We start from the raw sequence: 23860 nt of genomic DNA on the forward strand, positions 1-23860 counted from the left end.
CAAATCTTAGTGTGTCCTGAAGCAGACACAGAGTTGGGAAAACTCCAAGGCAACTGATTTTTGAAGTGTGGTGAATTCTTTTCAACAGTTGAAGGTTGTAGTCACGTGGTGGGAAGTACCAGCATCTTTTCTTACCCTGCTGGTAGTACTTCAAAGTTACTGTGGTCACTTTAGAAAGACAAAACTTATGGCAGGCAATAAAAGGAAGTCTTCTGCCTTCTAAGTTGATATTTAGGCTTGTAACCACAGTACTCAAGCACACTGACTAGAAGAGTGTTCCTCTGTCAGCGGGGTTCTGGGCTTGGGTGATGGAACTGAGCCTCTTGGTCTCCCACCTCTCTTGGTGTGCGTGTGTGTGTGTGTGTGCACACATACACACACCTGGCAGGGTGGTGGGATGGGTCTTTCTCACCGAGCGTCAGGAATTGCTGAGCTTGCATTCGTTTCCTCCTCTGCTGCTAGGTGGCCTGAAAGAGTTTAGTGTGGGTGAATTCTCTCAACATGTCACAGATGTCTCAAGTCTGAGGGGATATATAGGAGCAGCAGGGTGTTGTGCACAAAAATGCTGAAGGAGTGAGAAAGTATTTCTGTAGGTGGCTTGACATCCTGATGTATTGGATGAATTTTAATGAAGTTGAGCACTCTTGGGGAACAATAATCCACTGGCTGCATGCATTGCTAATTTTAGAATATGATTTACAGCAAATGCACTAACCATTGGTTTTACTCAGCCTTTTACTCTTTTTCTTGAGTTGTTTGTTGCCTCGGGTCCTGCTGTGATATCCTCTTGCTGAGATCAGCCTTTAACTTAGTTGTAGTTAATGTTTCTAAATTTGGGAAGATCACTCCACTGATTTTGAAGTCACACCAGCAGCAATTGTGTCCTTCTAAGCTTTCATTATCTCAGTGTTTGTTAAAGAAAGCTTTTAATCTTTGTGTTCACAGCGTGCAGAGGTGGTTGATGTACCTGACTGTCCCTGGGAGGTCTGCCCGGGGCAGCTGCCTACGTGTTGATTCTTGCCTTTTACAACACTTAGGATATAGCCAAGGTTTTAATGCTGCAGGGAGGTAAAGTCGGCAAGAAACACTTCTTTCTAGTGCTCTTCTGAAGGCGACCACCTTCAAAAGGGTTTTAAATGTGTATGGCTTGCTTTCTGATGTTAACTATAGGTTTCAAAGGGCTTAGTTTATGATTAAGGAAAGTTAGGTGCTCTTCCACTCTTAGGGAAGCCTAGAGGAGAAAAGGTTTTAGTCTAGTATTTTTAAATAGCTATTTGATGATGCTAAAAACAAAACTCTTATGTTTATTGTTTGGGGATTTTATAGTAGTGGGTGTGTTTTCTTTGTCTGAAACTTTTAATATTAAGGGCCAAAAAGTGCTATCTGTACAGATACTATTACACCGAATTGAGTACACAAACACAAATGCCTCCATAGTTATTTACTATTTCTAGAGAGCATGTGATAAAAAGATCTCTTTTAGTTTAACTTTGACTCCCGCACGTTCTTTTCCTTCCAACCTGGTGAAACTGGGTGTCTTTCATGGCAGGTTCTCTCTGCAGACTTTCTGCGATCTCCCGTCTTCTCGTTTGGCTGCTAATAACCGGAAAAATTGACCAAGCAAAATGGTGAAGAAGTTGAGCCAGCAGTTGCCACAGTGACAGTTGTCCAATATAAATATCTTACAACTCTTCTGTTTATCATCTGTTTTCAGGGCAGTTTAAGCTGCTGGAACAAGACCGAGATATTAAGGAGCCAGTGCAGTATTTTAACAGTGTGGAGGAGGTGGCTAAAGCATTTCCTGAACGAGTTTACGTCATGGAGGAAATAACATTCAACGTTAAGGTAGTCCCTGAATAAATATTTATCTCTGTTTAAGTGATTAACTGTTACAACCTATATACATGGCAAGTGAGTAACGGTGCTGTGTGGGAAGTGTGCTTTTTTTTTTTGAGACAAACGAACCTTTACTGTCCTGCAGTCAGTGATGGTGCTCTTCGGGATAATTTTTCCAGTTTTAAATCAACATGTCCTCTAAGGGCTCTCCTGTCCTATGGTACTTCAGGGAGCAGTCCTGATGACCCATCCAATAATTAATCTAATTAGGATGCTCCTGCCAGATTTTAAACAAGTGTTGCTTGTTGCCCCCTTTCACCTCCCCCTCCTGCAGTATGAAATTTATTCTCTGCTAAGCAGCAGCTGCTCAAATCCCTATCCAGAAAGCCTTATTCTCAGAGAGCATGCAGGGTGAAATGATGGGGTTACTTGTCTCAAAATTACTGCAGCTAAATAGCATTGTGAATAAAACAAAAAACAAACAAAACACACACGGAAGAAAAGACACACTTGTTCTCTGTGTGCGTGTGTGTTTGTTTGCATGTGCACGCCTCTTGGGCTCATGGAAGGGTCAGCAAACCCATGAGTGTACGAGGGCTTGCTGTCGCCAAGCATGTTGCAGGGCAGTGGCATGAAATGAAGAAGACAGAACTTGTTCTTCCTTTCCCTACCTGTATGTGTGACACGACACAAGGTAGGTCAGCTCTGCCAATGGAGTAGAGTGGCCTTTGAGCTCCTCTGATTTGCTTCAGTTGATTCACCACCTAAGTCTGGTAGAAGAGCATCCCAGAGCTGGGATGCAGTGGCACAGATCCCTATCTTGTACCCTGCAGGGGAAACTGATTGATACTGGTGTAATAGTGATGTGGGTTTATTATAACAACCTTTTAATGGCTCTTTCTTGCATTGTAAAGTTGGGGGACACCAGCTAGTCCCCAGTTATAGCTATGAAACAAGATTACTGAAGACTGCTCTAAGTGTGAGAGCTCATCAGTTAATTAGTTTAGCAACACAGACTCAGGCCTTTCAAGGCAGTAGGTTGTTTTCATTTGTGTTCTCCATTAAGCTGAACTCATAAAACAGAGCCTTTCATGAATGAAGGCTGCATGACAAAGCTGGAACACTTTTTTATGTTTAGGATGTAGTTGGGCAAATCAAGGCAATCAGAACATTTCATTTCTACCCAGGCAAATCAACCTTACTTTGGGACTGCTAGCCTTATCCAGTGCTGTGCCATTATTTCTCAGTTGATCAATGATTAAATCAAGAGAGTGGCATGGTAAAATGTACAACTTTAGTATTATAGAGAGAAAAGTATTAGTCTGCAGACTTGATTCAGTGTAAAACATCATGTCTTGAGTTTCATATGAGTGTTCTCAAAACTCTTTCTTATTTAGCAAACTGACAATTTAGCATAGCTTGCTGTTAGATATCAAATCAATTTTTAAAAGATACTATAGTTATACTCTTTAATGTAAATAACAGTAATAATAATCCAGGTTTAACCTAGTTACACAGTTATCTTGGCAGTATTTCTCTTGGCAGTTTTTCCAGTTTCATAGAAGTCTATTCCAAGGTTATAATCTTCCAAAAAATAAATGAACTTAACAGGATTTATGAAAGTGTTTAATAACCATTTACATGCAAGAGAATTATGTACGCTGAAATTTTAATATAGGGGAGATCCTGTGAAACTGATTAGAGCAAAGGGAGATATACTAAGTACAGTTTATTTCTGTCCAATGTGGCATGCCTCTTTAAATTCAGAAGAGAGTATCGGGTAGCTAATCTGATATATATATATATATATGTATATATTTTTTTTAATTATTATTTTTTTTTTTCCTAATGCCTAAAATATCTGATGAATCATTTAAAATGAGGAGGAACTCTGAAGTCTGGGAATTCTTTCTTGTTCTAAATACTCCAATCTTCCATGGATAATTTTTGAAGAAAAAGCCTATAGAGTTGCGGTGTGCCACCAGAGAGTCACTGCATGGTTTTGCCTGTGCTTGTTGAGGTCTGCCAACCTGGGGTCACTTTATTTTTACTTCGTGTGAGTTGTTAAAAGGAAAAAAAAGCCCCCTTATCCTGGGAGAGGCAGGGGAGGTGGATCTCCCTTCCTTCCCCAGGGGTTTTGCAGCTAGGTAGGATCTTTGGGTAGTGCACTGAGGCTGGGGGTTTGGGACCTGCTTGATATTTGAAGGAGCGCTGTAACACAAGCCAACAAGCCGAGCGGGGATTGCAAGGTGGAGAATACCAAACAAATATTTTTGTAATGATTAAAACTACTTCCAGTAATTTCTTTGGAGGTACATATGTATCAATAGTGTGCTTGTGTACCCAGTTGCTTCAGGTACCTTGTGGCCAGCAGCATCTACAGGCACTGCAATTTGGTGTGTTCTGGGGCTGACCTAATTTCACACAGCCAATAGGTCAATCTGTTCTGACTCTCTACAACTACCTGAAAGGAGGTTGTACTGAGGAGAGTGTTGGTCTCTTCTCCCAGGTAACAAGTGACAGAATAAGAGGAAATGGCCTCAAGTTGCACTAGGGTGGATTCAGATTGGATATTAGGATAAATTTCCTCACGGAAAGGGTTGTCAGGCATTGGAACAGGCTGCCCAGGGAACTGATGGAGTCACCATCCCTGGAGGTGTTTAAAAGGTGTGTAGATGAGGTTCTTAGGGACATGGTTTAGAGGTGGACTTGACAGTGCTAGTTTAATGGTTGGACTCAATGATATTGAAGGTCTTTTCCAATCAAAATGATTCTATGATTCTATTATTCACTGACCAGATAGGTGATAACCTTTTCTGTATTAATATTCAGCACATAATTGCAGAGAATTTTGCTTATGTATCAACGTTACACTACAAAGATGAGGAATTTTTTTGTTCTCTCTGCTAGGAAGAAAAATATTAAGGAAATCGTGCTACCCCAGGGCTCTAGCTTTTGCTGAGCCAACAGCAGCAGGTTTCTGCAGTCGGCTGCTCTGGTCCCATGCAGATGGCAGGCTGTACAAACACCCAGGAAGCTATTTGCATTAACACTTAAAAAAACCAAACCAGGAACAGAAACCTCACATCATACTGAGGGCAATTCACAAAAAGTTCTCTTAAAAAAGCAACAATATTTCCTGATAGGTTGGACATTGGACAAGCCATGAATTCCTGCACTTTGAAAACCAGCCTGCTTAGTGTTGCAGGACCTTTCAAACCTTGCAGGATATTGGTTTTGTCCTGAAGATCCCACTCAGTCTCCCAGGAGAGGCTGTGAAGCTGTTTGCAGGGCTTTTCCAGGATGGAGAAGTGGATTAGTTCATTAGCCCTATAACAATTCTTTTCTTTCTTGTCAAAGATATTGTTTGGCTGGTGTGAATTTTTGATACCTGATTTGTTCAATTTTTTAATGTAATCCTCTTTTCACAATGGTTTAACTGTGTTGTCTCATACAATGTGCATTTCAGCAGAAATAAATCTATAGTGAAAACTTTGCTTTTTTTTTTTTTTTGACAAATGTGAATACAGTACAGAGAAGCAAAATTGACCTCCTGATTTGACTGCTTGTAACCTATACTGGCATTTTTATACACTACAATAGCAACTTTCTTGAAATCAGTCCATGTGTAGGTTTTAGCTCCAAATTGGGAAGCAATTCATAGTACATCACCTTGAGAATTAGTGCTTTAGTCCCCTCATCGCTCTATGGCTCAATGCCAGCTTGATGGGGCTGCAAGCCTTGTCTCCAGGGTGGTTTTTCTTATTCTCTTCCCCTGTCATTCATAGCAGATGCCAGCTGTGGCACCTCGGTGTTTTGCGCTGGCCATGCAATGCTGTGGCAGCCTCTTCCTTCCAGCATCTGGTGCAGGGCTTGAGCGAGAGAGAAGCAGATCTGCTGCTTCGTGTCTACCTTCGTGTACCTGCCAGAGGGTTTCTGCTCTGCAAGGAGCCCGGGTAGTGGGAGCCATTGCCTCGCAGTATCTTCCTGATACCTCACGTGAAGAGTCACTTCATGGTGGAGCTCTGCAGAGAAGTGATTGTGCCACCGTACTCGGCTCTGGTGAGGCCCCACCTTGAATACTATGTTCAGTTTTGGGCCCCTCATCATAAGAAGGACCTTGAAGTACTAGAGAGAGTGCAGAGGAGGCGACAGAGCTGGTGAGGGGTCTGGAGCACAAGTCTGATGAGGAGCAGCTGAGGGAGCTGGGGCTGTTCAGCCTGGAGAAAAGGAGGCTGAGGGGAGACCTTATCGCTGTCTGCAACTGCCTGAAAGGAGGTTGTAGCATGGAGGGGTTGGTCTCTTCTCCCAAGTAACAAGTGATAGGACAAGAGGAAATGGCCTCAACTTGCACCAGGGAAGGTTCAGATTGGATATTAGGAAAAATTTCTTCACAGAAGGGGTTGTCAGGCATTGGAACAGGCTGCCCAGGGAAGTGGTGGAGTCACCATCCGTGGAGGGGTTTAAAAGGCATTTAGACGAGGTTCTTAGGGACATGGTTTAGTGCTAGAGTTAGGTTAGGTTATGGTTGGACTCAGTGATCCTGAGGGTCTCTTCCAATCAAAATGATTCTATGATTCTGTGTTATAATCTGTCACATTTTGGGTCAGTTTTGGAACACTTTGATTTGAGACATCCTTAAATGCCACTGAAGATAGCTTTTAATGTAGTGATTGGGGCAAAGTCCCTCTCAGCTGAGAGGGAAATGCCCATATACTGACATGCAGAGTTGTACTTGCTGATTCTCTGTCTTGGGAGACAGATTTTCATAAAAGAAAAATGGGATACTATCTCACTGAATTTAGTCAACTTCCTTGAAAAAGTTTGCTTATTTTTTCTGCTAATAGATCTTCTGAAGACTCTTCTTTTTATATTTTAAAAATCTTAATCCGTATTTTGTGACCTGTAAAAAATGTATATATATGTAGTATATATTATATGTATTTTTATATAAATACACTACTGTGATTGGTCCCTTGGCTTTAATAGTAAAAATAGTAAGCGGTAACTATTAATCAGAGACCTCACAGTTGAAAAGAACTTTGCCAAAAAAAAAAATCCTAACTGTGTATTTTTAAAGTGAATGCAATGCTTGCATTGATCTAATAAAACCTAGCAGGTATAACAAACAATGTGAAGCCACAAATCATTTTTGTAAGGAGTTCATATGTGTCCAAGTGATTAAAGACTTCTACTTCAAACTATAACAAATTAGAACAATTGGAGTCTAAGGCAGGATATTGACTTGGGTATTATCAAAATCTATTTTTTGGAGTTAATCTTTCCTTAAGCAAAAAGAAACAATATACTTGATCTTTCCCAAAAGAACATCTTTCCTAAATAATCATTCATCACTTTCCTGATGCCTGGCTTCTGCAGGAGATAGAATTGGCTTCTGAATTGCTATAGAGCTGTGGGAGTCTTCAAATTTAAAACATTATAGTGACCTAACTGACCTGTGATTTGCAATGTGTTTGATAAGATGTCTGTAAGCCAGTAACCTTCCTGGGCAACTTCCCAGCACCAATACTGAACTGTTAGAATGGATCAATATTCACAATAGGGAGGTGGAGGGTAAGTGCAGCATGGAGTAGGTTCTGATTTTGTGGGTCTTATGCATTAGGAGTTGTTCGATTTGAACATCTCCTAGTGATTTCTAGATGTCTTTGGAATGTAGAGTGACAAGCATAGAGCTGGGAGCGCTGCTTATTCTCACCTGTTAGCAGAAAGTGAAAATTGGCTGGGAAGGGCAAAAGAGCGAGGGGCAAATAAAACTGCAGGAGTCATTGTTATAATGTGTGAAGTATGAGAAAATATGCGTAGATGTTTCAACTCAGATTTTCTCGGGTAAAAAAAAAAAAAAAAGTTACAATAATACTTATTTTTTTGAAGTAATTTCCCACTAGTAGTTTAATATGGAGATATGAAAGCAAAGTTAGCATAGCACAAATTCTGTATTTTTACTGAGCCACACATTCCTTTTACAATTAAGACTTAACTTTTCAGCTAAAGTCACTGGGTTTGCTCATCCTGGAGAAGAGGAGACTGAGGTGTCCTCATCACATCCTAGAGCTTCCTCACAAGAGGATGAGGAAGGGCAGGTGCTGATCTCTTCTCTCTGGCGACCAGTGACAGAACCCGAGGGAATGGCAGGAAGATGTGCCAGGGGAGGTTCAGGTTGGACATGAGGAAAAGGTTCTTCACCCAGAGAGTGGTGGAGCACTGGAACAGGCTCCCCAGGGAGGTGTCACAGCCCCAAGCCTGACAGTGTTCAAGAAGAGGCTGGACAACACCCTCAGACACACGGTGTGAACTGTGGGGTTGTCATATGCAGGGACAGGAGTTGGACTCGATGATCCTTATGGTTCCCTTCCAACTCAGGACATTCTATGATTCTATAAAGCATTGTTGTGATAATGTGTAAAACAGAGAGAGCAGCCATGAAGATAAACATGTTTGGGGAAGGAATGATTTCAGAATGCTCCCAAGCTAGGAGAGGTTGTATTTATTAGGTAATGACAGCAACTGCAGGTGTGATGGTTACTGCTGCATATTGTCCACTGAAGAATTCCTGGTTTAGAGGATGTGAGGAGGTGGCACACACAAAGAATTAAAAATATGAGGGCACAGTCCCGCTGTGGAGATATTTGAGGAAAATGTGTTGTCCTACCTTTTTTCCCCCCATTCCTTCTGCTGGTCTCAGCTTTCTGCCAGTTGCAAGGTCTTCACACCTGAAGGTTCAAAAACCAAACCTGGCAGAGAAGTCTCAAAGGAGGCAGGAGCATTGCTCAAATGTGGGCAAAGCAGGAGGGAGTTGACTGAGCTACAAGTGTGGGACAGAGTGGAGTGCCACTGGAATTCTAGCTGGACTTCCCAGATATGTTATGTAGCTGAATGAAGGCTTCTCAGGTGCTTTCTGCCTCCTGTAGCATTACCTGTTTTCCAGAATTATGAGGAGATTTGCCACAAAATTATACTATTATTTCTGCACCAGCCTGTGTTCTGGACCACCTTAACTCTGCCACTCTGAGATAGCGCACTGCTCCGTTCTGTCCATCATATACCAGCGATACGCCGTGTCACATGCGTGGCCTGGGATGTGCCGCTGGCAGCTCCAAGTGTCTGAAATAGCGTAGGGCTCTGCTACACCCCACCCATGATTTCGGAGCAGAAACCGAAGGGTGCACGGGGGATCCTCTCAGCAAGGGTGTAAAGGAGCGTAAGGGTGCTTGAAGGTACAAATCATCACAGAAGCTCAGAGGGCAGAGGAAGCTGAGTCTGGTGAGGTGTTACTCATTCTGCCTTTTAGGAGTAATTTATGAAATGCACTTTCTCCCAGATCCCGTTGTCTTTAAGCAGATTATTTGGCATGAATCAGATCTGTTCTGAGCAGCTGCTGTGCTTGGCTGGTTCCTGGGCTGATCGTGGCCCAGGGAAGTTCACCAAAGACAAGTGCAAAGCCCAACACCCGGGAGGCCATAAGCCCTGTGACAGGCTGATGGGTAGAAAGTGGCTCTGTGGAAAAAGTCTGAGCAGTGCCTGGTATACAGTAGTAGTGTGTGGTAAAGACAGACAAAAGCATATGGGGCTGTGTAAGCAAAAGCATAGTCAGCAAGTCGAGAACGGTGATTATTCCCCATCATTCAGCACTTGCAATGCTACAGCTGGAGTGTTGCTTCTAGTTTTGGAAACATCTTTTTTCCCATAATTCATTATACCAAGATGGTCAAGGGGCTGTAGCAAACTACACATTAGGAGAGGCAGGGAGAACTAGGGTTGTTCAGCCTTGAGAGACCTGAGGAGAGATCCCTCTGCTGTGCATACCTGCCCAATGGGAGGGTATAAATAAGACAGATTCACTCATCTGATGTGCTCAGTTGGAGAACAACAGGCAACAGGCACAAGTTGGAATTCTGCTCCCATATAAGAAAAAAATATATTTTAACATGAGAGTGGTTGAACAAATAAAGAGGTTGCCCAGAGAAAATGTGGATTGTCCATCTTTGGAGAAACTGAAAATTTAACTGGACATGGCCCTGAGCAGCCTGCCATAACTACACGTGATTTGAGGAGCAGGTTGGACAAGATGACTCTGGGGGTCCTACCCAACCTGGAGGATTCTACAGGTGTCACCTGATGTCCTGTGCTAAAGTCCATGACCCTATTTATTGATATTTTTGTAAGTTTTATGGCCGCTGATAAAATGAAATGTCTGAGTGAACAAGACAGAGCAAGTTTGATTTTCATAGGTCATTGCTACAAGGACAAAGTAAATATTTAGCTATGTAATCTGAGAAATAAAACTTAGAGATATCTGTGTTATGAGTTTCTAGATTATTCTAGTAATTACTATGTATGGTATGATACATGTTAATATATATGCATACATACGTATGATATGGTATATATTTGTTGCTAATGTCCTGGAACACATATTTACCTACTATGTATGTTTTACACATGTTAATTACTGTGTGGTAATGAATGAATTAGCCTAACACAAGACGAGAGGAGATAGCTTTCTTGACTTTCAGAACTTACATTTTTAAACATACTCAGCCTGGTGAGGTGTTCAGCAGCCTTAGCGTCACCATAGGAAGGGTCTTAGATTTTTCATTTCACTTTTTAAGTTTTTTTATTACAATTTTGGACAGTTACTGATACTTTATATTTTTGTTCAGAAGGAAGAGTGCAGAACGGTATTTTTCTCAGAGTACCAAACTAGAACTGTGCTGCGATTTTTCTTTTGTTCCAGCACAGTAAAATTCAACTTTATTTCACCTGTTATCCTGTGACATTATATATTTAAAAAAAAAAAAAAAAAAAGAAAGAAAACAAATTTTTGAATTAAGAATAATTTTGACTTTAAACATACCTGTTGAATCTAAAAATCCATTTGCTATTTGGCTGGTTGAAATAGATGCCATTAGTAAACGTCTGCTTTATGATACCTTTGCTGTAAAGCTCGGCCACTTCGTTACCTCTGTGGTTCACATCTGACCCACCATTTCCTTCTACAGAGGCTTGTTTGTTTGTAAATCACCAGGGAGCCGTGAGTTGGCCAAGCAGCAGCTCCCACAGCCGTAGGGGGTGACACCTCCCTCGCTCTGGCCGGTGTCCTGCAGGAAGCGACAAAAAGCTGTAACCAACCGTACTGTCTACAGTTAAAGTTTCTGGCAGCGTAGCTCCCGCTGACCAAAGAAACCATTTGTGAGAACTTGTCGATGCTGAGAGAGCTGGGTCTGTTCATCCTGGAGAAGAGAAGGCTGAGAGGGCATCTTATCAATGTTTATAAATATCTCAAAGGTGGGTATCAGGAGGTTGGGACCAGACTCCTTTCAGTGGTGCCCGTTGACAGCATATAGGGCAACGGGCACATACCAAAGCACAGGAGGTTCCATCTGAAAATGAGGAGAAACTTCTTTACCTTGAGGGTGCCAGAGCACTGGGACAGGCTGCCCAGAGAGGCTGTGGAGTCTCCTTCTCTGGAGACATTCAAACCCCACCTGGACACATTCCTGTGAAATCTGCTCTAGGTGAACCTGCTTTAGCAGGTGGGTCGGACTAGATGAACTCCAGAGGTCCCTTCCAACCCCAACCATTCTGTGATTCTGTGGTTGAACAGTACATTCACAGAGCCCCATCTTTCCTCAACACTATCAGCTCCACCAGAGGCAGGGCTACATGGCCACAGCTCAAAAGCAACACTCTGTGGCGGTTTTGAGGAGAAACCAGCAATGATAGCTGGTGCTATCAGCAAAAAAACCCCAAGTGCTTTCCTTTCATGTCACAGTGACCTCCTGGCCAATGGTGTGAACTGTGAAGGAGTATTGCGTACCATAAAATCCCAGCAGTTTCCTTGATTAGACCAAATACTGTTTGTTTAGATAATTCAGGGCTTGAATGACTTCCTCTCCGGAAGCGCTGAGACAGAAGAGCTGAGGCGGCACACCTCGGCTGAGCCGCCTCTGCCTTGGCTCTCACAGGCTTGCAGGAGATAATCACGTCTTTACAAACATGGGTGAGACGCAGATCACATTTTACAAGAGGAGGCATCTTTCACAGCACTCCTCGGTTATTAACTGGTTGGACTTACAGCCTTGACTTCATGCAGTGGCTATTCTGTGGTGATACCCGAGTTTGAAGCCTGGAATATGAACTTCACACGGCTCCATGAAGTCTTTAGGGGTTGCAGAGGTGAGGAAGGGTTGTGCAGTTTTACCATATGTTTTCATTGGCTTTTTTCTTTGGTATATTCCATATTTCTGAGTAAAATGGTCTATAACAGGCCAGTAGTGTTTATCTAATGCACCTTTCTTTATAAGCAGTTTGCTGCTGCTGCTGCTGAGAAAGAACTGGGTGGGTTCTGTTAGATCCCTGAAAATGCCCTTTGCGTTAAGCCACTCAAATACAAAGCAAAGGAATCTTGTCTATAGAGAGTTCTCTCAGTCTTAAGGAAATAACTTCAGGAACAAATGAACCTTGGACATCTGGTTTGCTTTTTTTTTTTTTTTCCCTAGTACAATTTATATAGTGGAAAAGCACACACATGGCTGTGCATATGTTGTTTAATCTCTTAAATTGCAATTATGATCAAAAAATGAGGAAGGAAGTCTATGACTAGGAGAGCAAGGCAGAGGGGGGAGTTAGGCATATGGGATAAACTGATATTCTTGACCTCTCCTTCAGGGAGTAGATGTCATCTGTGATTCCCCCTAGCCTGGAAGAGATTATAATAAAGGGATATGCTTTACCTTTTTTGCTCCTCAGGGAGCTGAATATTGTGGAAGAAGGAGGTTTGCTTCCCTCAAGAGCCTGGCAAAGAAGTTCTAGAAAACAGCAAAAACTGTTCCCAATGGTTCCCAAGAGAATCCAGACATGCTCTGTCATAGCTGTATGACAGAAGTGACCGTTTAAATTGCTGGAATAAGTGGATGCAGGAATGTGCAGGACCATAAAAAAAGGTTACTTGGCCAAGCTTCAGGTTAAACACCTTGCACTTGACTACTCAGCTGTTCAAATAAAGTTAGTTTAATTTCTCCTAGTATATAGTCTTGTAAGTTCAGTCGTGATAGATTTGATATGATTTGAAATCTTATCTTCGGCAGGGAAAAACCAAATTTTTTATTATTATTTTGCAGGTGGCTTCAGGTGAATGCAATGAAGACACTGAGGTTTACAACATTACCCTTTGTACTGGGGATGAGCTCACTTTAATGGGGCAAGCAGAAATCCTTTATGCAAAATCTTCTAAGGAGAAGTCACGACTCAACACCATCTTCAAAAAAATTGGGAAACTTAATTCAATTAGTAAGCTAGGCAGAGGCAAAATGCCCTGTCTCATATGCATGAACCACAGGACCAACGAAAGCATCAGTCTCCCTTTCCAGTGTAAGGGCAAGTTTAGCACCCGCAGCCCGTTGGAGGTGCAGATGCAAGAAGGGGAGCACACGATTCGCAATATAGTAGAAAAAACCAGGCTGCCTGTTAATGTGACTGTGCCGAGTCCTACACCAAGAAACCCTTACGACCTGCATTTTATCCGTGAAGGGCACCGGTACAAGTTTGTCAACATTCAAACCAAGACTGTGGTGGTTTGTTGTGTGCTTCGTGGTAACAAAATTATTCCCATGCATTTTCCCTTGCACTTAACGCTTCCAAAATTTATTCTGCCCGACAGTCTGGTAAAGGGGGAGCTGTGGCATGAATCCCTCATACAGCATTGGTTTAATATATGCCAGGAACAGTTTGACATAGACGAGTATTCCCGTGCGGTGCGAGATGTGAAGACTGACTGGAATGAAGACTGCAAGAGCCCGAAGAAGAGCCGGTGCCCGGGGCACAGCCACGTGCCCAACTCCCTCAGCTACGCGCGGGATGAGCTCACCCAATCCTTCCACCGGCTTTCTGTGTGCGTCTATGGAAACAATCTGCACGGGAATAGTGAAGTGAACCTCCACGGCTGCAGGGACTTGTGTAACGAGTGGGCCCTCTTCTCTCACGATGCTCTCCAGTACCAGGAGTCTGGTGACAGTGGCAGCGATTACCTTTTTCCTGAAGTCAGCGAAGAATCGATGTTTCTGCCTACAAAACCAGAGCTTCCTTACGAAGAGCTGTGGTTGGACCAAGGGTCTGGAAAGGCTGGTGACCAGCCTCTCACTCGCTCGCTAAGTGAGAAGAACAAATGTGACAGCTACAGGGGGTCTTTCCGATCAAAGTGTGGTACCGCATCCCTTCCTGTGCCTGCGACTGTCGGAGTAACCACAAAGTCTTCAGAAGTTTCCCTACCTCCACCTCCAGTGCCTCCCAAATCAGAAGCAGTAAGTCAGGGTTATTTATGTCGATTCATTTCTTTTTTTCAGCTAGTTAAGAGTTTGCTTGGGAATTTTTTTTTAGGGAAGACTTGGAGGGGGGCACATAGAGGACAAGGAAATAGTGAGACATTGTAAGACGTACAACTTCAGCTACTTTCCTACTAGGTGTAAGTCATATTCTAAAAATTACTGGAGTATATTTAATAAAACTGAAGTAGTAGCTTCATCTTGATACTCTCAGGTGATATTTATTGGGGTATTTTGCTCAGACAAACAAGATCTAAGAATGTTCTGGTCACTTTCTTCCCTTGCTTTCACATCATCTCTCCACATGGCCACCGTGTTTTCTCATATTTTCTGTGGCCAAAGTATGTGGGGCATGACCCCACTTTGAACTGCCTCAAGTCACCTTAGTGTGTGTGTCTTCAATTAATAAGTCCTGTTAATGAGGACAGCTAGAATTTTTATGTATTTGAAGTATTTGTTAAGGACAAATTGTCTTCTGTGTTACAAGTCTATTGCAGATTTTGAAGAATATTAAATGTCATCGATTTCAAGGAAACTTTATCAAACTAGACCTGAACTAATCACTCTGTACTGCTTATTGAAATAAAACGTGTAAATAGGAACACTGCAGAGCTGATAAATGAGCTTTCTACAGGACTCGAATTTAAATAGAGCACGTTTCCTATCCTAGGGTTTCTAATCAAAACTAATGGGAGAAATCACTTCTCCAAACCTGAAATGTCATGGAGACTTCAGAGACAAAAATACAAATATGTTTTATCAACAGGAGCTTATGTGGACTGGATGGAAAATCCAACCATCATGTGGTCTCTTGTCATAGTCCTAAACATTATTTTTTAAAAAACACAAAGGGAATATAGAAAACTTCCCCCAGGAAAGAGTGTCTAGGAATATTTAGCAAAATTTAATACTCACATCACATGAATCTTGACAGATATAATAATGTAACAAATTAATTTTGCAGGGTTTGTGCTGGAATTTAAATAAACATTATTCCATTTGCAAGTCCAATGATATTTTCAAGAGCGTGGCTGCACAGTAAGCTGAGACTAACCTAAGACCAAACTGCAGCAGAGGAGAGGAGAGGGAGAGGGAGAGAACACCAGTGTAGGGATGAAGTGTACAACTACAGCCCTTTGACTGTGCTGCCAAAACTTCCCCAAAAAGCAGCTGCAGCAGCTTCAGGAAATTCAAGACATTACGTCGTCTTAGCAAAGAGTGTTTACGTGTAATGTCTTAAGTGCGGGAACCCAAGAGCACTTCCTTGCCGCAGAGGTCAGGTATGCACTGAGGCTTTGTCCAGACTTTTGGACAAGTGCCCAGCAGCACCGTATCGGGATGAGGTTCCCTGGCAGCCTGTGCTGATGTAAACCCGCACGGGGCTGGTCCCACCCTCCTCCTCCTCCTTCTCCTTTCGCAGCCACACAGTCCTGGCTCCTGTGTTGTGCTGGCTCTGGCACTCCTGCGCCTGGGCAGGCAGCCAGGTCTGGATCTGGAAAATTATTCGTTTCCTGCTGATTCCTGCAAGCTGAACTGTTTCAGCACGGGGTCAAAAGAGCTCCGGAGCCTGCACCGAGGAGCGGGTGGGAGGATGAGGGGGAGGAAGGTTGCCCCCATGATGGGGTGAGGACAGCCCTCCTGACAGGGGATGATCCCCCGGGTCATACCTGAGACATGGATGTCTCATGTCACAACTGAGGCGTGGGTAATGGGATGCTGGGAGGGCTGTGGAGCACCTGTACAGCATCGGTGTGGACCCTCAAACGATTGGGGAAGCCTCGTGGCTTAGCATCTCCCTTCTGGGGGTAGCTGGATGGCGTTTGGGGCACCTGCATATGTTGCTTTTTAAGGTCACTTGGAAAAGTGTGTGACTTTGTCACGTGTGTCTTACATTAGTGATGTAATGTGTGAATGCTGTCAGCAGTTTTGGTATTGCTTTCTAGCCATACAGGAGAAGTAATTTCTGGTAAAGATATTATCTTGCATTTTAGGTGGGCGTGGGGTGTAACCCCTTAAGAAATAAAACAAAATTTTTTAAAAAATGCATCTCCATAGGTGATAATAATTTAGGCTCAGTTTTGTGGCTTCCTGGAACAGCTTTGGAATTGAGTATCAGTGGCCTACCAAATTCATCAGTGGGCTGGAGCCAAGGAGATGTTTGCATGGTTTCCATGTAGAGTATTTATAGAATAAGATCATCTCAGGACCTGCTGATGAACATGGGGTTTAGTCATCACTCCCTCTAGAATGATATTCCATAGTGTTTCTGTATAAAGCTTGGCTAGCAATTGTATTTTTGCATGCAGTAAATTTAAAATCAGTGTATAGGAGAGCTGTTTGTAGGAGAGAGAAAAGGACATTCAAGTGTTTCACAGGCTGTTCTCATTTTCTTCTCACCAGCAGGATGGAGCATTCTGATATATAATGCTTATTTTCTAAATACCTTTCAGAAAATCCAAGTAGCATGAAGGCAGAGTGGGGGATGGAGCGGGGGAAATGACCTCTGAATTAAGGCCTGTAAATTAGAAATTGCTTCAGCCTTCAAGCACTAATTTGCATAAAATCAGAGGCTGTTTTCCTGATTGATTTAAAGCAAATCCCCGATGGAGTGTGCTGCAAGTTCAGACTCCTGGCAACAAGGAGTGTTGAACAGCTTTGTATTACATTCCCAGTCATGCCAGTGATGGGGTGAGTTTTATCCAGGTGGCCTCAGAAGTGATCACTGCCATGGGCACTGGCAATGCCCAGGTTTGGGAGTGACACCCCAGGGGCCTGGGGTGCTGGCGGAGCTGAGGCTGACACCAAGGCAAAGGAGCAGAGGTCTTAAAATCCACCTCATGCCATCAGAAGGCGGTCCCCATCCCTGGGTCATGGGAAGGAGTGTTGGAGCATGGAAGGGTTCTGAAAGTGACGAATAGAAGTCCTGGGACATGCAGTGCGAATGCGCTTTGTCTGTATCTGGCAGCCGCACAACATCTAGTGCTTCTGGGCAAAAGAGTATTTCCTACTAACAGCAACATCCATCAAGGTGATTGGCAGGTTGCACCGCAGCTGTTCCCCTCCTCTCCCACATTTGTTTTTTCATCTATGTTCACTTGGACCTAGTGTGAGGGAAGCTTACCTCTGAAGTTTCCCCTCGCTCCTGTCAGTTTAATCTGCAAAATCTCTCCTTTTTATTCCCCTGCTGGGTTTCCTGAGGGCTGTGTCTGGCAGCTGTAGTCACAGTCTTGTGACAGGGACCAACTGGGACTGCAAACCGGTATTATTTACGGCCCCGTTCTGATCTGCAATCTAGGTCAACAAAGGAGCTTGGCATAGTTTGTTATGCCAGCACCTTTGAATGCCAGCAGTCTTCCCAGGAAAGAATCCCTTTAACCCTTGGACCATCTGCTGTGCTCCAAGAGCTCCCCTGAATGGTCTCTCTAACCCTGTGGGTATATATTCAATACCATGCAGCATTAACTTTGCCTACTCCAACTTGGGAGATTAAAAAAAAAAAGAGTCCTTAGGCATCCTTGGGGCACAGCACTAAAATGGCTGAAGAGTTTTATGCCTGAATTCAATAACAAACATGAATAAAATTGACTCTTTTTTTTCTTTTTTTTTCTTGAAAGAGCAAATAGGAACCCTTAGAGCAAGATTTATTTCAGTGCTTTATGCTGTTGGGCATTTCCTGTAATTTTGACTTGTTTTGAATTAGGAAAAAAATGTACTACAGTGTCCCAGTCCCCAATTTTCCATTTCACAAAAGTATTAAATGGGTTGTTGCATTTTGAAAGCACTGAAGTGGATTGCAAAAGGTTCCACATTTATTTTGGTTTTGAATAAATTAAATCACTTTAATTGCTAATTGTGTGTTGCAGAACTGCTAAGATAACTTTTAGTTCTGCAGTGTTGTTAAATTTTAAAATAAACTGTAACTTTCAAACACAAAGAGAATTTCCCTTTTCTGGTGCATCTGAGACTGTTTCAAACAAGGAGAACAGAGAGGTCTCCTCCTGCCAGGGGCAGGTGGTGAGTCCTGAAAAATCTTGCCTGACATCCTAATTCTCAGTAGCCTTGCTCACCTTTAGCCCTAAAGATGCTCTCCCCAGTATGTCCTGATGCGATTAAGGTCTTAATTCCATCATTTTTTCTATGGGGATGGATCCTAGTATTTTGATCCTACCTAGGCAGACCAAAGTAAATTTCAGATAAGCACTGCTGCAGTAATTTGGTTTAAGCTGCAAAGTTGGCTGGCTGCAAAAAGTGGACCTGTAGGCTGGGTGTTTTACTTGAACAGGCTCTTCTGCCCATGCCTTTCAGCTTGTATGTTTTGTTGTTAACCTCATCCGGGAATGCTTGGGGTAGCTACAGAAGGACTGAAGCTCCAGGTTTTAATGCCAGCATCTGGTAAATATGAGACAAAACCAGGACAGATGGATGTACTTTTCTTGGGGGAGGAACACTGAATGGCTGAGTATGAAATAAGTCAGGAAACACTGAAGTCTGTTGAGATCTTCTCATTACGTAAGCTTGGTTCATTATAGCTAAATAAACAACGCTAATGAAGTTTAAGCCTAATGATTTGCTCCTTATAAAATGTAAAGTATCTGGAACTGTCTCTCTGATTTTCTATGGTACTGGAAGGTTCTTCTACATCGTTTCACTGCTGCTACTTTTTAAATGAGTGGATATCAAAGTACTGAAAAACATCCTAAAAAAGAGTGCTAGTAGCTCTACTGGCAGTAAAGCATTCTTTTGGACTTCTTTATGACAGCCACATACTGTTGCAAATGCACATCCTTAGCATAATTTTTCTCTTCTCCTCCCTTTTTAATTATTTCCTTTCACAGAATAAGGCACAACCAGATGTGTTTCATCTGGTTGAGAGTGCTGTTGCCCAGATTTTCTTGCTACTTACTGTCATGTTCTTCTTTTGTACAGGTAAAAGAGGAATGCAGGCTCCTGAACGCTCCCCCCGTCCCACCACGGAGTTCAAAGCCGTCCTCCACCAGTCCTTCCATCCCTCCCCGCACCGTCAAACCTGCGCGGCAGCAGACCCGCTCTCCTAGCCCAACTCTGTCCTACTACTCATCGGGACTGCACAACATGTATGTGTTTTTGCTGTGAGAGCCCCATGCTAGCTCTTTTTGAGAAAGTTAAATGAAGCAGTGCTCTTTTTGGAGGCACTTGTTTGTAAAAGCATGGTACTGGGTCAGAGTTGCTGACTTTTGGTGAAATGGGCTAACCTGCCACAGTATTTTTAAAGATTCAAGCAAAGCTTGAGGATTTTTAAAGATTCAAAGCAAAGCTCCAGCAGAAACTATGTTTTACTAGATATAGGACATAGCGATTTATATTAAATACCCGCACATATTGGTGTAGGTAATGTCACTGTAAGGTGACACAGGCTATCTAAATGGAAAATCCTGCACAGTTCTGTATAATTCTTGAAAGTCTTGGATCTTCAAACTTGTGCATCTTCAAGCTAGTTTCGAGGTGGGATTTCAGTGCTACATGTGTGCAGTGCAGTCAGCTCTGATAAGTGGGGGCACAAAAGGGACGTGGTAATCCAACAATGCGTTGTGCCAGCTATATGGGAACCTGTGGGGTGGGTGTGATAGAGAACAGGGAGGCCAACAGACACCACTGAGTGCAAAGTGAGATGCAGCAGAAGACGGCCAGACAGCTTCCAGATCAAACACACTTCAGCACAAGCCTAGCCCACAAAGTAGAAAATTGACTCAGGCTAACCAGAAGTTGACAGTAGATTTCAAATTCTATGGCTGCATACCTTTGCCTAGCAATGCACTGTTCTTCCTTTGGCTTTAGAAAGTGTATACACCTTCTGGAGTCTTGCCTCCTTTTTGACTTGAATGTCTTGTTGCCATTATTTCTGGTATCTCTTCAATGACGAGGTACTACCTGTCTGGATATTACAGACTGATCTGAAATGCCACTGAAATCACTTCAGCCTAGATGCAGTTAGAATAATAACTTATGCTGCAATTGCCTTTCTAAGCCATACTGCACATTTGCAGCTTAGTATTGTGTATCTGGCAATGATCACTCTAGAGCAAGGCTGCTCGTTTGTTTTTATGAAAGCCTGTTGGGTAGTTCTGTCAAGGACGCCTCCACAGGAGGTGCAAGACCTCCCAGCATTTGGGGCCCACCAAATGCTGCTTTCCCTCTTTGTAGCCAAGAATACATCTGCCTCCCAAGAAACAAGGAAAACAGTGAGAAGTGAAGTTTCTCAGGAATGCAGGTGGTATTATTTGCCTCGAACTTCACAATATTTGCATGAAATTCATCTCCAGCTTGGGTCCAGACCAGTTTTCTCCATTTTGGTAGAACTGACCTAGTGCTGCTAAAAAATTGGCATTGTGTGGAGTAACCAGATTGCTGGTGAAGTTGCTTTTCAAGTCTTGCCATTTTTATCCATGATCTTATTTTCTGGATCGTGAATGGTTGCAAGACAATATTTTAAACACAAACGAAAACAGTATGATTTGTCCTTATCTGCCTATAAAAATACCCGATGCCTGACTTCAGCTGTATTTCAGGTTTCTCTTGGATCCTTTGGCACTGAGTCTCAGTGAGTTAATTTTGGTGGAGGACAAATAAGGAAGCACTTTGGAAACATTACTTTATCGGTTTTCAGTAATTCGATTAATCTTTTAAATCATTAAATGTTCCCATTTCTGATGTTGTATCAGAGAACAGAAACAGCATCTATCAATTTAATTTCTGTGTATTGTCCGTTGTTTACGACACCTTACTGACTGTCTTCTGTGAATTGAACAGCCCAATGGCTAGATTTGTAAAAAATGCTTTGTGCTGAGTACATTAAAGCAGTTGGCCTTTAAGCAGACGGAAGTGACCAGTTGGCAGTGTGTCCTTGTTGAGGTAAAAAAAAACCTCTGCTATCGTAAACATCCAACTGCTTTAACTTGCAGGTTTGTATTTATGACATAAACAGGAAAAACATTTGGAGGGCATGGAGTAGAGAGCAAGGGATGGGTGGTTAGGAGGAAACTGCATCTGTTGGAGCTGAGTTTACCAACTAATTTTCCAGTGATACAGATTAGAGCTGCTTATACGCATTTGTACTTTGTGTCCAGGTTGGCTTCCTCTCTGACTCACTCTGAGTTCATGGAGGGCTATTTTTTATGTCAATCCATTCAAAGCTGTGCTGGTTTTTTGAAAGCTGCTGTGTCCTCCTCAAGCAGTTTTCACTGAGCTGTCACAAAATGACTATAGAGTTTCTATCTTGAGTAGTTAGTTTGCAGGAGAGAGAGGTGAGTGATTAAAACCATTATGTCAACTGTTAGTTTCCCTCTGTTGTGTTAAGTTAGGATTTTATACATCTCCTGATTGTTTTTTCAGTGTTCTGGCTTAATTGGCCAGAATTCCAGAGATAAACTCAATCCTTCAGACTTTCTTTTAGAAAGTGGCATAAAAGCAGCAAACATTTGCTGTTGATAACAGGTTGCATGCTTTTGTTGATATCCCTGTCTTTCAGAAGCACCTCGATATAAAACCGTAAGTTCTCTCTGACAAGCTAAGCTTAGTTTACCACCTGAAAGTAGGTCAGGGTTTACTTTCTTAAGGTGCCTTTGGAAAGCAAGTGTTTCTCCTCATAGATTTTAAGGATATGGGTGCATAAACAGGTTACTGTGGGATAAGCTTAAAGCCTGACACTTCAACATATACAGCTGGGTCTGCTTACCCTTCTAGCTAAAACTCTTCCTTTGGCTGTAAGCGTTAACTTATTTTGTGGTTTTGCACTGTTGACCAGTGTGGAAGGATCCTGTGCCCGGTGCATACGCAAGTACCATAAGAAATGAAAATGTTGGCTCCAAAAGGGCCTTTGGTCATCTCTTACATCAGTCAAGCTTGGATCTAGTGCAGTGATGACCTGCCTCTGTTACGAGCGTGTGCATCTCATGACACATCTGTGCTGTGTCAATAAAAAATACAGGATTAGAACATCTTCAGTATATGTACGGCTGTTCCTTTTCCATGGTGATGTCCCTCAGAAATTTGACAGTGGAAAAAATGAGTGTTTGGGAGATGACACAGAACTGAATTGGGACATCTATTTTTTTACAAGCTTGAAAAACCAAGACGTAAGTCTTCCTCCTGAGGTTTTTGGGTGTATCAGCATCTTGTTAGGCTTGTAAAAAAAGTGAAAGAGCTGTCAGTGCATTATTCAAATGTATTGTTAATTCAAATCTGAAGAGTCCTACCACAGGAAAGAAGATTCTTTCCTTGTGACAGCCACCCTCTGACTCTGTCAGATGGTTTATGATTTTATTCACAAGCCACATTTTTTGTACTAACTACATCCTTTCTGTTTTGTTCCTTAAGCAATGTCACAGAGAGTGACAACACCAACCCAACTGAGAGCACACCTGTCTCCTGCTACCCTTGTAACGCAATGAAAACCGAATCCAAAGAGCCTGAGAGCACGATACCTTTGGGAAGCCCCTCACCTGAAGCTCTGCCTTCCAGGTTATCTTGGCCAAACCATTTTTCAGGAACAGCTGACGGCCTGAACAGGAGTGATTTCCTGCTTGATCCAAGCAGGAGCTACAGTTACCCCAGACAGAAGACTCCGGGCACGCCAAAGAGAAACTGTCCAGCACCTTTGACTTTTGACTTCGATGGGTGTGAGCTCCCAGCGGGATACTCCCCGCTGACCCCAGCAGAGTTCACCAGCACCATCTCTAGCTGTCCAAAGTCGGCAAGTTACTCTCTAGACTGCACTGACGAGAAAACTCTGGGAGACAGCGATGCAAAGCAGAGCCATTCGTGTCCTGCCTTACCTCCTCGGGCACCAAAGTCAAGCGAAGATAAACCAGTTACAGACATGTGTCCCTTGCCGCTGAAAATAGATGGTGCTGAGGAGGAGTCAAAAACTGGTTCTCCAGACCTTTCGGAAGATCAGTATCTCATTAAAAAGGGCATGCAAGATACATTCTCTATGTCTTATCCCTTCTCGTCTCCCCTCCATCTCCAGTTAGCACCAAGGTCTTGTGGGGACGGATCTCCTTGGCAGCCACCCACAGACCTTTCTGGACTCTCAATAGAGGAAGTGTCTAAATCGCTGAGGTTTATTGGTCTGTCAGAAGATGTCATCTCATTTTTTGTTACAGAGAAGATTGATGGCAATTTACTGGTTCAGCTTACAGAAGAAATCCTGTCAGAAGACTTTAAGCTAAGCAAATTGCAGGTTAAGAAAATACTACAGTTCATTAATGGCTGGCGGCCCAAGATGTGATGCCAGCTAGTTATTAGTGAAACTATACGAGATGTGCTTGATGCACTTCAGCTAATACATCACTTCCTGTTTTTTGCACTAAAAGTCCTTCCTGTAAATAGTAGTAGAAAAATTCTTACTATGCAGATAAACGTTTTTGGGTGGTGAGTGGATATTTTTTTTTAATGTCAATAATAAAGGTAGAGAATCTGCAGAGGTGTGCCTTGTGCATCCCTGAACATTCAACAGCTGCTAAAAACTGGACACTAAGGGAACTTTTACTCCATAGTCTGTTAAGGCTTAGTTGTATTTATTACTGAACAATTTGATGCTGAAAGACACACACCAATCCAGTTTACAGTTTTGTGTTAACTGTAAAAAAAGTGTATTTCTTACGGGATTATTTCTGTTCAAATAATATTTGGTAACATGCTGTGAC

General features: G+C 42.7%; 1 protein-coding gene across 1 annotated transcript in view; it reads left to right on the forward strand.

Moving 5' to 3' along the window:
- Positions 1-23442, forward strand: part of GAREM1 (GRB2 associated regulator of MAPK1 subtype 1) — a gene marked incomplete at both ends in the record, with an annotated part of 97527 nt that extends 74085 nt beyond the window's left edge. Inside the window, 4 exons of the mRNA XM_080339905.1 lie at positions 1715-1845; positions 12978-14156; positions 19104-19270; positions 22530-23442. Coding sequence (XP_080196031.1) covers positions 1715-1845; positions 12978-14156; positions 19104-19270; positions 22530-23442 — 2390 coding nt within the window. The remainder of the gene's footprint in view (positions 1-1714; positions 1846-12977; positions 14157-19103; positions 19271-22529) is intronic.
- Between the last annotated feature and the right edge of the window lie 418 nt (positions 23443-23860).

The sequence above is a fragment of the Nesoenas mayeri genome (genome assembly GCF_963082525.1).
Source record: "Nesoenas mayeri genome assembly, chromosome: 2".
Lineage (NCBI taxonomy): Eukaryota > Metazoa > Chordata > Aves > Columbiformes > Columbidae > Nesoenas > Nesoenas mayeri.